We start from the raw sequence: 15,686 nt of genomic DNA on the forward strand, positions 1-15,686 counted from the left end.
TAATAATAATAATAATAATAATAATAATAATAATAATAATAATAATAATAATAAATTGCATTCATACGCTTCCTTAAAAGTTAATAAATCGTTGATTTGGTTATTGTAGGTAACACAATAAAAAATTGCATTGATACCCTTCCTTAAAAGTTAATAAATCGGTGATTTGGTTATTGTAGGTAACACAATAAGCTAATATGCTCCAACCATACACGACAAAAATGTTGTGACATCCATGTTATTCCATGACAAAACTTACGCTCCTAGCCCTCATCACTATGATAAAACCAAACTTTTCAGGAAAATGGCAAAAAAAAAAAAAAAAAAAAAAAAAAAAGAAGTGATATGATAACCTATCAAAGAAATAATTTATCGTCGCAAACAACTACAAAATTGACTTGGACTTTGCTACTCCTGCGGGGTAAGAATAAGTTGTCTTAAAAGTTTTATTACCACCAACTCATCTAGTTTGCCCACTTGCATCTTTGAAAAAGATAATTGAGAAAGGGAAAAAAAAAAAAAAAGATATGAAATTCTGCAGCTAGCTAAGAAAGATTGCGTTTAAAATGCAAACCCCAAGCTACAAAACAAGTATATATAATATGAGTATGTATAATATGAGTGGGGTAATGTATATAAAACCAAATTAATTTGATTCACTTTTCAAATTTGGAGCATGACCAGCGAAAAGATAAAATCAACACCTAACTGCACCAATAATCTCCTACCAGACGTGGAAAGTGAGGAGGAAAACAAAATTGTGGAAATTAAACAGGACCCCCGTGCGGAAAATGTAGCTGAGCATTAATATTCCGAAACTAACATGTTGTCTTTAAATGAAAAAGAATCTTAGGGTCCGTTTTGTTCGCTGATTCGAGTTTTTAATTTGAGTTGAGATGTGTGATTTTATGTGAGAGCTTTTTACTATAGCAAAAAAGTTAAATGTGACTGTTTCTGAGAGCTTTTTACTATAACAAAATTCGAATTCTAAATTCAAATCGGTGAAATAAACGGGACTATAATATTATTTAATTTTACACTCTTAATTATGTACCTTAATTTTGTTAGAAGTCGAATTTGCTCCACATCACCAAGTTACTGGGTTGTTACCCTATTTATGTGGAGTGGGTACCCTCTCTTCCTGAGCTGCCTTTTGGAGATGAGTTCTGCCTAAGCTCATTTATCATAGTATCAAAACATTCTCTTCTTAGGTCGTGCTTCGCATTTCAATCCTTGCAATTGTAATTTCATAACTTTTCACATATTGGGCATTAGAATTCTCCTTTTCTTCTTTGATTGTCCCTTTCTGAGCATTTGCATTCTCCCTCTATTCTTTGATTGGCCCTTGCTGGGTATTCTTTAATTGGCTCGTGCTAGGTATTTGCATTCTCTTCCTCTTTTTGATCGGGCTATATTGTTTAAAAAATGTTCAGAGGCACTATCCTGTACTAAGCACCACCATAAATAGAATATGAGTCTCACTTGTGGGTCCTACGCCGCGAGACCTACCTTCTATTAGTGAGTGGTGCTGAACATCACTAATGCCTAATAACATTACTCTGGCATTTGTATTCTTCTCCTCTTTTACATTTTGTCTATTGTTTTAATGGTCCTCCATATTGCGCATTTATTTGCATGTACACACATCAAAGGTAAATAAGGATAGTAATTTCAATTAATATTTTAATAATAAAATAAAGAGAAATAGTAGAAAATAGGCTAATATGAAAACCTTAAGAAAGTATATAGGCTAATTTTTAGTTATAGAAATTAATAGGCCATAACTTGTCAAGTTATGGTTCATAACCAGATAAGTTATGGACAAACTTGTCAAGTTATGGTTCATAGCCAGACAAGTTATGGATAAAAACCGTGAATAACTTGTCAAGTTATGGTTCATAACCAGACAAGTTATGGATTAAAAACAGTAATTTGGCATATTTATTAACTTATGTAAACTATTGGCCTATTAATTTTAATTCATCTAAAGTCTTGGCCTATTTCCTTTTTTCTCTCCAAAATAAACAACGCTTTTTATAAGATTTTTCAAGAATAAAATAAATGGAATATTCTTCTTTAAAAAACCAACATGTTAATATGTGGTATTGATGAAAATCTCCAAGATAGCTTTTTTTTTTTTTTTTGAAAAATGGAAATTGCATTCAAAACTAAGAAAATACAATCACTAATTCAGACGTGAAAGACCACAACACATTAAATGACTCAACCCCAATTATAGACCGGAACTACCGGTAAATTCGATTGAAATGCTCTAGGGAGTAATACGTGTACCAAATTCCAAAGAGGGGAAATCGAAAAGGCAAACAACTAATCGAGCACACAAATGGCACTTTCAAACACACCACAATAGTAGGTGGATAACTCCAATCGAATGAGATCGAGAGACTAAAAGCACCGGGGCCTACCACAACATTGCAAAGAAAAACTTGTAGACTACACCTAAAAACAACACCGGAAGTTGGAGAAACTAACTCCAAAAACAAACAAAAAACAAAAACTCACTAAAACTAAATGGTGAAAACATCAACGCCTTTATTTGACAAGCACACAAATCAAAACAAAATGACAAAGCCCAAATAACACCGGCGAAATCTCCAACGACAAGGCGACCACCGCCGCAGATAAGTAAGGGAGCCGCAATGCTGCAAGCAAGCCAAAGAAACACTGAAAAAAGGCCGAACCATCTCCTCCACCCACCGCTGCCAACTAGGGAAAACGTTTCATCCATGAAGCGCAACAACACCGAGACACCCACACGTCCCTAGCCTGCAATGAAAAGCGTGACCTTTCCACCTCCTCCGCCATCTCCGGTCTCTGTACTGCACCATAGGGAGCATAACTTTGCCGGCGTACAGACGTGCCTAGAAGCGGCAGCCAAGCACACATTGAAAAAGCCCCTCCCAACACCTTTTTCTACCACTCAAACAATAGCCCCGTTGACCCCTCGCTGGGAGGATCCACGCCGCGCCACTCAAGCAGCCTTCCATGGGACCGGGAGTCCAGAGCCAAGCCCAAGAGCGGTGCCGGACTCCGGCCCTTTGAAACTCTCTGCTAATGGCGCAAAGAAAAGCAAGGGATAGAGGAGAAGAAACCCCAGCGGCGCTTTTTCCAAGATAGCTATTAGCCATAAAATGTATTCAAAGGCATGAAATTTATCTCAAGCTTAACTTTGTAAGATACAAAAATAAATAGAAATCGTGTTTTGATCGTTTCTCTTGAAATTAAGATTCAAATTCTAAATTCTTGTATTACCCCACATATATACTATATATAATGGATAACTACGGGAATAAATAGAAATTGTGTTTTGATCGTTTCTCTTGAAATTAAGATTCAAATTTAAATTCTTGTATTACCCCACATATATACTATATTTAATGGATAACTAATAGAAAGTAATCTCATCTATATATATATATATATATGATCTTCATTCTTATGGGCTTTCATTATGAATCAGGATTCAGGAAGTGAGTTTCCATTTATTTTAAAAAAGTGATTTTGTGAGTGAGGGATCGGAATGAATTAACAAGTTCCAAATCCTGTAACATATTCATCTAAGTTAGCATATCTATATACGCGATATAGAAATAGTTAGCTTAGACAAACGTACGTAAGGGTAATTTAGAATTTATAATAACTGCTGAAGTAAAAATTAAACTAATTACTGAAAAGCAAATTTAAAATGGATTGAATCAGATCAGATACTTTAAAAAAGTTGACACTGGAAATTAAAACAGTCGGATTACATTTACATGTATAAATAAGTTATAACTTCCAATCATAGCAAGCTTTTTGGTGGGTAAGTTTCCAATTAGGTAAAGATCAGAAACAAAGTACGGAAAATAAATTCTTAATTAATATTTCATATCCGTGCTTGTCGGCCCCGTTCACTTCGCTGATTTGAGTTTAGAATTCGAGTTTAGATGTGACTTTATGTGAGAGCTTTTTACTGTAGCAAAAAAGTTAGATGTGATTATTTGTGAGAACTTTTTACTGTAGAAAAACTCGAATTCTAAACTCGAATCAGCGAAGTGAATAGGGCCTTTTTGATTCGCTTTCTGAAACTTAAAGAATTCAACGACATGATCATCTTAATCTGGCCCATATTATATATATATATATATATATATATATATATATATATATATATATAGAAAAGGTACTCCTACCATCCAATCCTTCTCAAAGTTAATGTCTCATGCACCCAATGATCACTTTTGTCGTAGACACGAAGCTAACAAATCAAAACAGTGTCGTTCACGGATAAGGATAAAATTCCCATTGGACGGCTCACTAAAATCTCCCTTTACGCCAAGCTAATTTAGCTAAAATATTTTAAATAACTTCAAAATTATCCTATATATACACATGAATATTGCATAACACAATTATCATCCTTAATTACAAAACCATATAATAATATAGTAGTACTAGTATAATTGACAAATATGCAAGCCAAAACTCTCTTCTCATCTCTCTTCCTCTTGATCTTCCTATTTTTCCCATCAATATCTTCATCTGCTCCAACCCCGGCCAAAAAGATAAAATCTTACAAACCTTGTAAAAGGCTTGTCTTCTACTTTCATGACATTGTTTACGACGGCGAAAATGCAAACAACGCGACCGCAGCCATCGTAGGCGCCCCGAGATGGGCCAACACGACGAAAATGGCGGGACTCAACCATTTCGGAGACGTCGTCGTGTTCGATGACCCTATTACCTTGGACAACAATCTTCACTCCACCCCAGTAGGGAGAGCCCAAGGGTTTTACTTGTATGACAAGAAAGACATTTTCACGGCTTGGCTAGGGTTTTCTTTTGTATTCAACTCTACGGAGCACAAGGGAAGCTTGAACTTTGCCGGGGCGGATCCGTTGATGAACAAGACTAGGGACATTTCGGTCATTGGAGGCACCGGCGACTTCTTCATGGCTAGAGGGATTGCTACTTTGATGACTGATGCTTTTGAGGGTGAAGTTTATTTCAGGCTTCGTGTTGATATCAAGTTGTATGAGTGTTGGTGATCATGAGATTTACGTTACTGCCTTGTTCATAACATGATTTTCCCTTTGTTTTTTGTTTTTTAATAATCAAAAAGTGAAATGAAAATCTCCACCGTCATTTTTATTTTTGCGATTGGTTTTAATTGCTTGGCTTTTCTTGTTAGTAGTATTGAAAAGTATTGCATGCTTCATATCCTTCTGGGAAAAAAATAAAGAAGGAAAAAGAAGAAGAAACTATTAGTTATTATAATTGACATGCAAGTGTCATATTAAAATTGTTACATAACGTATTAGTAGATATTATTTTATTTTTTTGAGAAAATTGTTGAACTTAGAATGTATAAGTATGGATTTTTACCCTTACGCTTGATTAATATATTTTAACTAATATAGTTATTTGACTAAAAGGATATTAAGTAAGAGTAAGAGGAAAAAAAATCCAGATCCATATACATGAGAGATATATATTTGTCTCCTATTCCCACTACTTTTCTTCATATTCTTCAAATACTTCAACTTCGTGTATTATATATGTCCAGCGTCAAGGCACTCTCTAAACCGTAGATATACATATTTCACATTACGTATTATTGTTAGTATTTCCTTTAAAGTTGTGGTTTTAGTGGCAATGGAGACTTTCCATTCATGAGGGTGACCACATTTACCATGCGTGATGATGAAAAAAACTCGGTCATATGTGAGTGTGGAATCATTTTTCTAAAAAGCACATCAAAGGCTAGCTTCAATATGATTGATTTAACCAACGGTAAATTATTGATTGAAATTGATTTATCACTAACTGATATTAGTCAATCAGTGATAAACTAAATTAGTAATTCACCGTTAAGTCAATCTAATTTATTATGATTTTATCACGGATAAATCAATGATCATTTTCCTGATTTTATAGAACTTTCCATTTACTAAACAATAGCTAAAAAGACGGTTATCTTTGCACATTTCCTTGTTCTATGCATATATATATATATATATATATATATATGTGTGTGTGTGTGTGTGTGTGTGTGTCTGTGTCTGTGTGTGTATGTTTCTTGAAACTAAATGTTGTAATTAATTTCGATTTACCATAACTTGCTTAAATTGCATGCCTAGCTAGCTTTGTCGTTAATGTAAATTTAAACAAAAAACAAAAGAGCGCTCGGGTCATGGTACGTACTGGATTTATTATTAGTATTGCAATTATTTGGAGACTATATGTTTAATGTCTTTATATGTACATCCAATACTAATTCGCTTTATTATCAAAAAAAAAAAAAAAAAACTAATTCGCTTTTAATTTTGAAACTTGTTTACTCATTTTTCCATAATGGGAAGCTGTTTGAGTGATTCTGGTGAGATGAGCACCTCAAACAGGCGTGAATAGTGTTGCTTCATGAATTGAAATTATGATCCAAATTATTAATTTAGTGGGGCCTAGTTAGTTGGTGAAGGCAGTAGTCCTACCAAATTATGTCCACAATGTTGCCGTTAGAACAGTTATTGTAAATTTTAGCTACCATGAAAACAACTCCTTAACACTGTGTAAGATCAATCAATTAATTATGGTCTAGCTTGCTAATCTAGTTGTTAACATCATTAAAATTGTTTTATGATTTTTCAAGAACGTACATTTCATCAGGATCAACAGGACCAAATATGTTGACAAAATTCATCAAATGGTTTAGTTAGCATATAATTAGGTTTCAATAGTACATTAAAAAAAAAGGGAATTCTTTTTACTGTGCGTTTCAAAAGAAACACATCCGAGTCAATGACAATTTTACGTTAACAAGATTTCCTCACGAAGACACAAAAATTGAATGTAATTAACTATACTTGATCACAACTCAATTTAAACTCAAAAATAGGATTAAACCCGGCCCTCCATGGACTAATAATATTGTATCCTATGCATTATGTTGCAACATTTATTTAATTAATAGCCTTTGATACCTCTTGATAAACAATTCAGATCTCAACTTAATTATTCAAAATTTAGCAAATTAAATTATCAGGTTTATCATTTTCGACATTTATGTATGTATATTATATATATACGCGCACACACACCAAATTCATTTTCATTAATTTCATTCAAATCAATATGAAATAATTGAGGTCTCGTTCACTTCGCTGATTCGAGTTTTTAATTCGAGTTGAGATGTGATTTTATGTGAGAGCTTTTTACTGTAGCAAAAAAGTTAGATGTGATTGTAAGTCATGTGTAGTAGGTATGTAGAAATGATAATGAATAGCACACAGTATATATTGCTTTTCCCCCTTGGAATGGTCCCAAGAGATGACGTACAAGTCAAGCTTCAATAATGTATAACTAAAACAAAGACTTGCTAGCAAAAAAATAATAATAATAACCAAAAGGACTTCCACACCACCCAAAAAAAAAAGCCGTTATATAAAGATTATTCTATGCAAAACCTATCAAGTGCCCACCACAAAAGAACTTATTGTTACATTTTTTAAGTCCTCCTAAGAAGAAATGGCATATCCCAAGTCCATTTTGGCTCTCTTCCTTCTCTTCCACCTCGTCTCTTGCTCGAACTCGCGGCCGGCCGGCAAGGGAATCAAACGCCGGATCGAGCCCTGTAAAAGGATGGTGTTCTATTTCCATGACATAATATACAATGGAAAAAATGCCAAAAACGCAACATCAAGCATTGTAGGTGCGCCAGCTTGGGGAAATAGGACCATTTTGGCAGGGCAAAGCCATTTTGGTGACGTGGTTGTGTTTGATGACCCCATTACACTTGACAACAATCTGCACTCAACCCCAGTTGGTAGAGCCCAGGGGTTCTATATTTATGACAAGAAAGACATTTTCACGGCTTGGCTAGGGTTCTCCTTTGTGTTTAACTCAACGGAGCACAACGGAAGCATTAACTTTGTCGGGGCTGATCCTTTGATGAACAAGACTAGGGATATTTCGGTCATCGGCGGGACCGGTGACTTCTTCATGGCTAGAGGGATTGCTACTTTGATGACTGATGCCTTTGAAGGGGAAGTCTACTTCAGGCTTCGTGTTGATATTAAGCTCTACGAGTGTTGGTGAAAAATAATTGTTTTGCTTTTATTAGGTCTCACTTTTTTTTTTCTCTCATCAGCACCCCTCAACTTTAGAGTCATTCTCACTTTATCCCCTAAATGTTAAAAACTCTCACTTTATCTCCTGAATTTTAAATCAGTCCTGCTTAACCGCTTTTGTTAAAATTTTTATTAAAAACAAACGGAAAAAAATCACATAACCCCAATTAACCCCTTCTCTTTCCGTCTATTTTCAACGGAAATTTTAATATAAGGAATTAAGTGGGACTAATTTAAAGTTCAGATAGTAAAGTGAGAGCTCTTAAATTTAAAGGACAAAGTGAGAATGAACCTAAAATTGAGGGACACTTGTGAGAATAATCTTTTTTTTCCTTTGAAGTTTTTTTTTTTTTTTTTTTTTTTTTTTTTTTTTTTTTTTTTTAAGATTTTTGGTTGGAGTTGATTGATGTGTTTGGAGCAGAAGTAGTTTATTACTTCAGGCTTCATCATGATTGGTAACAAGTAACGGAATTGTTTGGGGTTCACTTATTGGAATTGGTTGTGTGTTTAAGATAGCTTGTCGAAGGAATATTATTGTAAAACATTTTCCATCAAATGAAAATCGTTTTAAGATATTATGGTAAAACATTTTCCTTATCGCAGGAATATAATTGTAAAACATTTTCCATCAAATGAAAATCGTTTAAGATAGCTTGTCGAAGTATCGTTACAACTTTTAATTTAAAGCTTATGGTTTAGTTGATTTATCATTAGATAGTAAAAAGTTCTTAGACACGTTGGTTCATTTGTGCAAAACGAGATACGGTCAGAAAATAGCGTGAAATAACAATGTGAACTGCTTAATGCCTACGTAAAAAAATACGTACATTTTCTCATGCACAACGAGAGCTGGACGTAGCGTGGAAAAATTTTATGAGCATGAATAAATCAGGAATTCAGTAACTTAAACTGCTTAAATGTTTATCAGTTTATGTAAAAGTAACACGGAAACAAGCTTACAGTAATTTTAGAGCTCAGGGCTTATATTTATACAACAGTGAAATTATACATTTTGGCAACTTGGTTTAGCGTCTTCTTAATTGTGTGTACGGAGGCGTTAACTTTGCAGGACTGACCCGCAGGGACGTTTCTGTACTCGGCGGGACTACTGGTGATTTCTTCATAGCCCGTGGTAACCGGCGGGACTACTGGTGATTTCTTCGTAGCTTGTGGTAACCGGCGGGACTACTGGTGACTTCTTAAAGGGAGTGTTGATGTCATGAGTGTTGGTAAGATGAACTGTCGTTTACAGTTTGGTTCTCTTCGTTGGTTTCTTTTAAGGTGTCGGTCAGTTATAACAAGTTTGATTAGAGATTAGCCTTTGAGCGTCCAGTTCAAGTGTTAAGTCAATGATTCTAATTTATTGATGAAAATTTTGTGAGAGAATAAATTTTTAAATTCAAATTCTTTATAAGATGAAAAATAATGTAGCATAATTAACTAAACGGAGCATGAGTGTTTCATTACTGAATGGTGGGCTGAAGAAGGCAAAATGAGAACAAAAACAAGTGCCGAGTTTGATATATATTTGAGTACTTCCTTATTAATATTTTCTTCCTTTTCACGGCTGCATGGTCTAAATAGAAAAAAAACAAATAATTCTTCTTTAATGTGCAATGTTCCGCAATAACACATTGTTACAAACCGATTAGGCAGAGCTCATCCTTGCAAACCAGGAGGGAATCAAGGGCTTATAAACCCACTATTTATTTTATAATCATTCCATGTGGGACTAGTATCTAACATCCCACCACACTCCACAACCGCCATCCACGGCAGCCCATCTTCCCAGCTAGGTGACTTCACAGATCCTGCCTTACTATCAGGTAGCAACCCTCCCCAGGTCCGATCCCATACTGCGTTTGATCCATATGCAACGGTTACAGAATCGCAATCCATAGCAATCCATACTATGTCCGATCCTATACTCAACATGGTGATTTTGTGAACCACAGTCCATACTACGTCTGACCCATACTTGACATGGTGGTTTTGTAACATTCCACCATGCGTGGGCCCAAATCAACAGCGGTTTACATTATCAACTGCTTTTGACTCGAATCCACGACGTGGTAAACTGGCTCTGGTACTTACAAACCCATTAAGTAGAACTCACTCTTACAAAACCGGCTTACAAGGAGAGAGAACACAAGGGCTTATAAACCCACTATTATCTTATAATCATTCCATGTGAGACTTCTAACACACGCCCACTAGAACTTTTCTTTCTTCCCTTCTCCTTTGTGATAAATACATGTCATGCAATTAGTTCTTTTCATTTTTCACAGCAAAAACAAAATTAAAAACATGAAAAAGAACAACTTTTCTTCTTTTTCTTTCAGATGCACCGAAAAAGAAAAAAAAAAAAAAAAAAAAAAAAAAAAAATTTTTAAGTCACGAAAGGATTTTAAATTTTTTATTTTTATTTTTATTTTTTTCTCTTCCTCAATTGCTGAAAATGAACAAAGGGTATCTAACTCGGCGTATTTACATAACATCTCAGGAGAAAATTGGCAATCTTTGCTCACCGGAGGCGTATGAGATGATACTCCTTTTAAGCGGCGAAATATAGTTTGCCCCATGGAATGCGGCAGCACGCAATATATTAAGAGGTCCAAAATCAACTGAATAAGCCTTTTGAATGCCATCCAAGACTGCCATCATTGCTATGTTTTCTAGTTTCCTTTCTGCTTCATATTTCTTCAACAATGATACCTGCATAAACAAATCAAGACTCCACTCAGAATCAATATTTTTCATATGTACACTATCATAGCAAAATAAGCATCCAGCAAATTCCCACCTCAAAACAACCAAGAAAAAGAATCTGGAATCAGTTGGCAATTGATACACTTACTGCATATTACTGTTATTCAAGTAAGAAAGAAACAATATGTAACTGATCGGTGTAGGTGATAGGAGAACAAAAATATTTTTGATTTTGATCGACTTAAACGTGTCCCTAAAGAGCTATTACATGTTTAAAAATTCAACGCTGCTTTATAGAAATTCACTGATTTACCACCAAGTTATAGATGGGTCTGCATTATATAGATATCGGGATATAACATGCATTTTAGCGATGAATATCCGACAGAACTCGAACAAAAGTACATCAAGCCAAAATAACTGAGGGTGAAAAATACTCTGAAAATCCTTTACCTCCCCAATGTCGGTTCCAACTGCAATACCCTCAGCAATTACTCTTGAAAGAGAAGAGGCATCTCCGAAACCCAAATTAACTCCTTGACCAGCCAAAGGGTGAACAGTATGTGCAGCATCGCCTATTAGAACCACGTGCTTTGACGCGTAGTTGTTAGCGTGCATCAACGACAACGGAAATGCCATCCTTTCAGAAGCCAACTTGACTACTTTTGGTGGAACCTCAAAGCTTTCATTAGCTGACAATGTCACATCCGGTTTAAGCCAAGAAAATATGCCTCCATTTCCCAACGTGCTTGACCTGGGATGAGGACCATATCCATAATCCAAAGCATAATTTACATCTTTCAAAAAATCACCCTCATTCATCACTTTACGATCAGCCGCCTCTTTCGGGTTCATTGTCCAAACAATGTTACTAAAATTATCACCTACTGGCAAGAGCGCAATTGGCCCAGCAGGTAGAAATCGCTGCCATGCACAATGATTTTCAACACTATGCTCTACCGTACAGATGATTGCACTCTGTGAATAGTTCCATCCCGTAGTTTTAAATCCTGCTAACTCCCTAACACGTGACTTGGACCCATCAGCTCCAACCTGCAAAAAATGCCCGCATAACTTGACGTGAATAAATACATATGTCAATATATATATATATATATATATATATATATCAATCAAGCTTGTCTGCTATATTTGTTGAAAGAATGAAGATAATGTAAATTTTTTGCAGAGTTGACTTTACCACCAACTTAGCGCATAGGCTGCTTCCATCACTTAGATCCAGCTTTACTGGGTGCCCCCGCTCACATGATGGTGATGCAGATGATGTGCTGCCCACCCCCATGGATGAAGAGTTTTGATGTAAAGTCATTAATTTGGATGGATAGATAGTCTTCGGGAAATCTGTACTCTGTTAAAGCTTAATCTTCTTAGCTTTAAAAGTATCATTAAGTATGATGAATACTCTCTAGACAAAAGAAATGACATTTCCATGATAATTGTTATATGGGCTTTGCTTTGATATGGTTGCACGAAAAACACGGGTTGTTTAGTACCATAAATCAAAATAGCCACCAGACCAGACTCGAAGAAAACTTTTTTTTTTTTAGCTGGTTTGGAAGAAAACATGTTTACCAGGGAATAAATAATAGGAATACCTGTATACATGACAACAAGGAACTATGTAGAACTCTATTCTCCACAACACACCTATATTAAACGTCAAAATCAGCATCATATGCTATTGAAAATAATAAAGAATAATGTTTATCTACTTCCCACTTGAGAGCTTACCCGAGAACATCCTTATTTACATCTCTTGCATTGTATCTTGTATATCCTAACCCGGTGTAGTCCCAAACCTACAACATAAAAAAAAAAATACAAAAAATCACTCACTAGGTTTTGAAATAAGGCATTGTGAAACATTCTCAAGGAACAAAAAAACATATACACACATTACAAGAAAGTGAAATTGAAAAAATGATCACCTGCATCTTATCAAAATATGCATGCCGATTATCCTCAACATATTTCCAGGCACCAATATCTGCAAGAAGACCATCATTCTTTGAAGTCCGAAACCATGTAAATGTGTTCTAATACTGCTAGAGTAAAAAGTAACATATGCAAATCCAGAGCAGAAATGCTGAATCCAAGTGATAGCTTGATTCTATTACTTACAAATCTTGGTTATTTTTGTTGGTTCCTGGTGTTTTTAGCGTGTTTTTATTGTGTTTTATTTTGCTTTTGTAGGTTTGAGTTAAAATGAATAAAAAGGTCTTCAAAAGAGTGGAATTGGGAGCCAAATCAAGCCATGAAGCCGCTGCAGCGGAATGGAATTCGCACTGCAGCGCGGACAGCAGAAAGCCAGCCCCAGCCCCTGCCTCAGGCGCTGTAGCGCCTACTTCTTGCACTGCAGCGCCCCCTCAGAAACTGAAAACCCGCTGCAGCAGGAAAAACACCAACTGCAGCGGGTTTGCTTGTGCTGTTAGGGTTTTCTCAAAAATCCTAACGGCGCTGCAACGGGAAAGTGATCTGCTGCAGCACCTCCACGCGTTCTACAATCATTTAAGGCTTCATTTACACTGATTTCAAGGGGAGCATAAATAGAAATGAGCTAAGAATCAAAAGGAACGCTTGGAAACACAAAAAACAGAACCAAAAGAGAAAAATACGAGGTTTTGGAGAGCATGCTTGGAGATTGGACGGGGAGCTTGAAGATTTGGAGCTTGTTCTTCAACGAGTTTTATTTTCCTTCTTCTCCTTCCTCTTTTACCTTCTAGAATTTGTATTTTCCTTGATTGTGTGTAGACTATGGATATGAGATTTGGATTGTTTATGGTTTAGGCTATGGGATTATTAATGTATACTTCTAGCTAAACTCTTTAGAGCTAGGAGTTTGATGTAGTTTTACCGTTGCTATGTTATAAAGATTCTATATGCTTGTTAATGTATTTTCACTTCAATCCATTTGTGTTTCTCTATGCTTATTGTCTAATTTGATTATCCATTGAATTAGAGATATAGATGTGTAGATTTAGACTCGGGTTAGTTACTTTCACATGTTGGATTTGGGAAAGCACAACCTCGAGTTAGTTGAGTTCGGTAGGCCAATTAATTCGGGTAATCAATATTAGGTTGCTTAATGGATGCTTGATTTGGTTAGACTAATAGGGATATTGTTTAACTGGGCCTTGCATACTATTTTACTCAGCATTCGGGAGAGGGGGTGAAATTACTTTCGAAAATCTAAGATTAATGAATTGAGTGAAATTAGTTAACAAGCTTAAGAATTGGATTAGCATAGCTCGGTAGGATGAAATCAGACCCCTAGCCGCCTTAATACCATCAGAGTTTCTTTCGATCCCTTCTTGTTTTCAAATTTCTTCTTTACTTGCTTTGTTAGTTTACTTCTATTGTTTTAATTGCTACAGTCACTCGAATTTGGTTTCCTAGATAAAGTTATAGTTATTGTAATTGCGGTACTTAGTTTAACTTGCAAAAACTCAATCTTTGTAGGACGATATATGTACTTAGGTACACTTTATTACTTTTGCGATTCGTTCACTTGCAAGCACACACATACTTCAATTGAATCAAAAGCAATTTCGCAACACCAAGAAAATTATGTCAACAACTGAAAAATACCTTTGAAGAACGATATAGTTGCAGGGGTTACTGTACTGACCCTTGGATCAGGAGTGCCTTCTTTCTTGACGCCGACTCCATTAAATAGTGCTGGGTTGCTATCAATAATGGCAACGCTCAAATGCTTTGTCAACAGCATGCTTGCTACAACAAAGAAACGACGGATTGGAATACAAAGTCACGACGAATTGGAATACAAAGTCTTGTGTCTCGAGTTCGATGCTCATCATAACAGCTACATTAAACTAATTCATCCAATTCCATCTAATCTCAAACCAAATATATCAAATACACTACACAGCTTCAGTTTCATTGATAGACCCAATAGTTAATCTCAAATATTAGAGAAAAGGAGACAAATACTCCTTAGAGTGCATGAGTAATATCTTTTTTAGTCAAATAACTATATTAGTCAATGAATAGTAAGCGGTAAGCAACTTTCCCCAAATTTTATTACAGAGAGATTTAAGTTAAACAAGAAAATGGTTTAATAAATAGTAGTTCAAAATTACATATACCTAAGGAACAAGCAAGGGCCATGCCAACCATACCCCCTCCAACAATGGCAATATCATGTTGGTGAACCTGGGATTTCAAAGCAAAAATAAATCAAACCAAAAACTTGGAGACATACCCAATTTCCAAACCTAAACAAATCTGCAACTTATAAATGGTAAAGATGGTTACTTGTCCAGGTTGGCCAGGATTTGAACTGGGCACTTTAGCAGTTGTATCAGTACATAAATTCTTCTTCGGAGCTTTCAATCTATAAACATTTTCAGCAATTTTCCTCTCTATCAACCTGTTACCCAGAAGACGAATATGGTTAATGACTAGCATAAGTAAAAAAAGCAATGATTTTGAAGCAAATTAGACAAAACAAACTACAATTTCACAGGGAAAAAAAACGAAAGATTTTAACCTAAAGTTCGAATCTTCAACTAGTGTGCCTATATTTTCCCTCCTCAAAGTCAATTTTTTGGACTTTGATTACAAAATAATAGCCTAAAAAACACCTAGATTATATATAAATATAAAACCCATTACTGAAAAACATAAACGCGTGCCTGTTCATTCTGGTGATCTTCTTCTTCGCAGCAAAAAACTGGTTTTCGTTTTTTCAGTGTGAGCGTTACTTGAATAAAATTGATTTGTGTATGTGTTTTTTTTTTTTTTGGGATGGGTTCATGGGTCGGAGTCAGGTACCCAAAAGCGACCCGAGAATTCCGGGTCGATGAAAGA

General features: G+C 35.5%; 3 protein-coding genes across 3 annotated transcripts; 2 read left to right on the forward strand and 1 right to left on the reverse strand.

The window, feature by feature from the left end:
- The first annotated feature begins 4,472 nt into the window (after nucleotides 1–4,472).
- LOC21386621 (disease resistance response protein 206) lies at nucleotides 4,473–5,136 on the forward strand. The gene has a single exon (XM_010108276.2). It carries the CDS (start codon nucleotides 4,473–4,475, stop codon nucleotides 5,046–5,048), a length of 576 nt encoding a protein of 191 aa, XP_010106578.1. The 3' UTR covers nucleotides 5,049–5,136.
- A 2,348-nt stretch (nucleotides 5,137–7,484) lies between these two features.
- Nucleotides 7,485–8,460, forward strand: LOC21386622 (disease resistance response protein 206). Its single transcript, XM_010108277.2, has one exon. The coding sequence runs from the start codon at nucleotides 7,525–7,527 to the stop codon at nucleotides 8,092–8,094; it is 570 nt and encodes a 189-aa protein (XP_010106579.1). The 5' UTR covers nucleotides 7,485–7,524; the 3' UTR covers nucleotides 8,095–8,460.
- A 2,110-nt stretch (nucleotides 8,461–10,570) lies between these two features.
- On the reverse strand, nucleotides 10,571–15,681 carry LOC21386624 (ubiquinone biosynthesis monooxygenase COQ6, mitochondrial). Its single transcript, XM_024172372.1, has 10 exons — nucleotides 15,512–15,681; nucleotides 15,132–15,246; nucleotides 14,963–15,029; nucleotides 14,445–14,588; nucleotides 12,785–12,843; nucleotides 12,588–12,655; nucleotides 12,452–12,503; nucleotides 12,037–12,204; nucleotides 11,289–11,888; nucleotides 10,571–10,841 (listed from the first exon to the last, which is right to left on the reverse strand). The coding sequence occupies exons 1-10, from the start codon at nucleotides 15,517–15,519 to the stop codon at nucleotides 10,626–10,628; spliced, it is 1,497 nt and encodes a 498-aa protein (XP_024028140.1). The 5' UTR covers nucleotides 15,520–15,681; the 3' UTR covers nucleotides 10,571–10,625.
- Between the last annotated feature and the right edge of the window lie 5 nt (nucleotides 15,682–15,686).

Source organism: Morus notabilis, unplaced genomic scaffold (genome assembly GCF_000414095.1).
Source record: "Morus notabilis unplaced genomic scaffold, ASM41409v2 Scaffold767, whole genome shotgun sequence".
In the NCBI taxonomy this organism is placed as follows: Eukaryota; Viridiplantae; Streptophyta; class Magnoliopsida; order Rosales; family Moraceae; genus Morus; species Morus notabilis.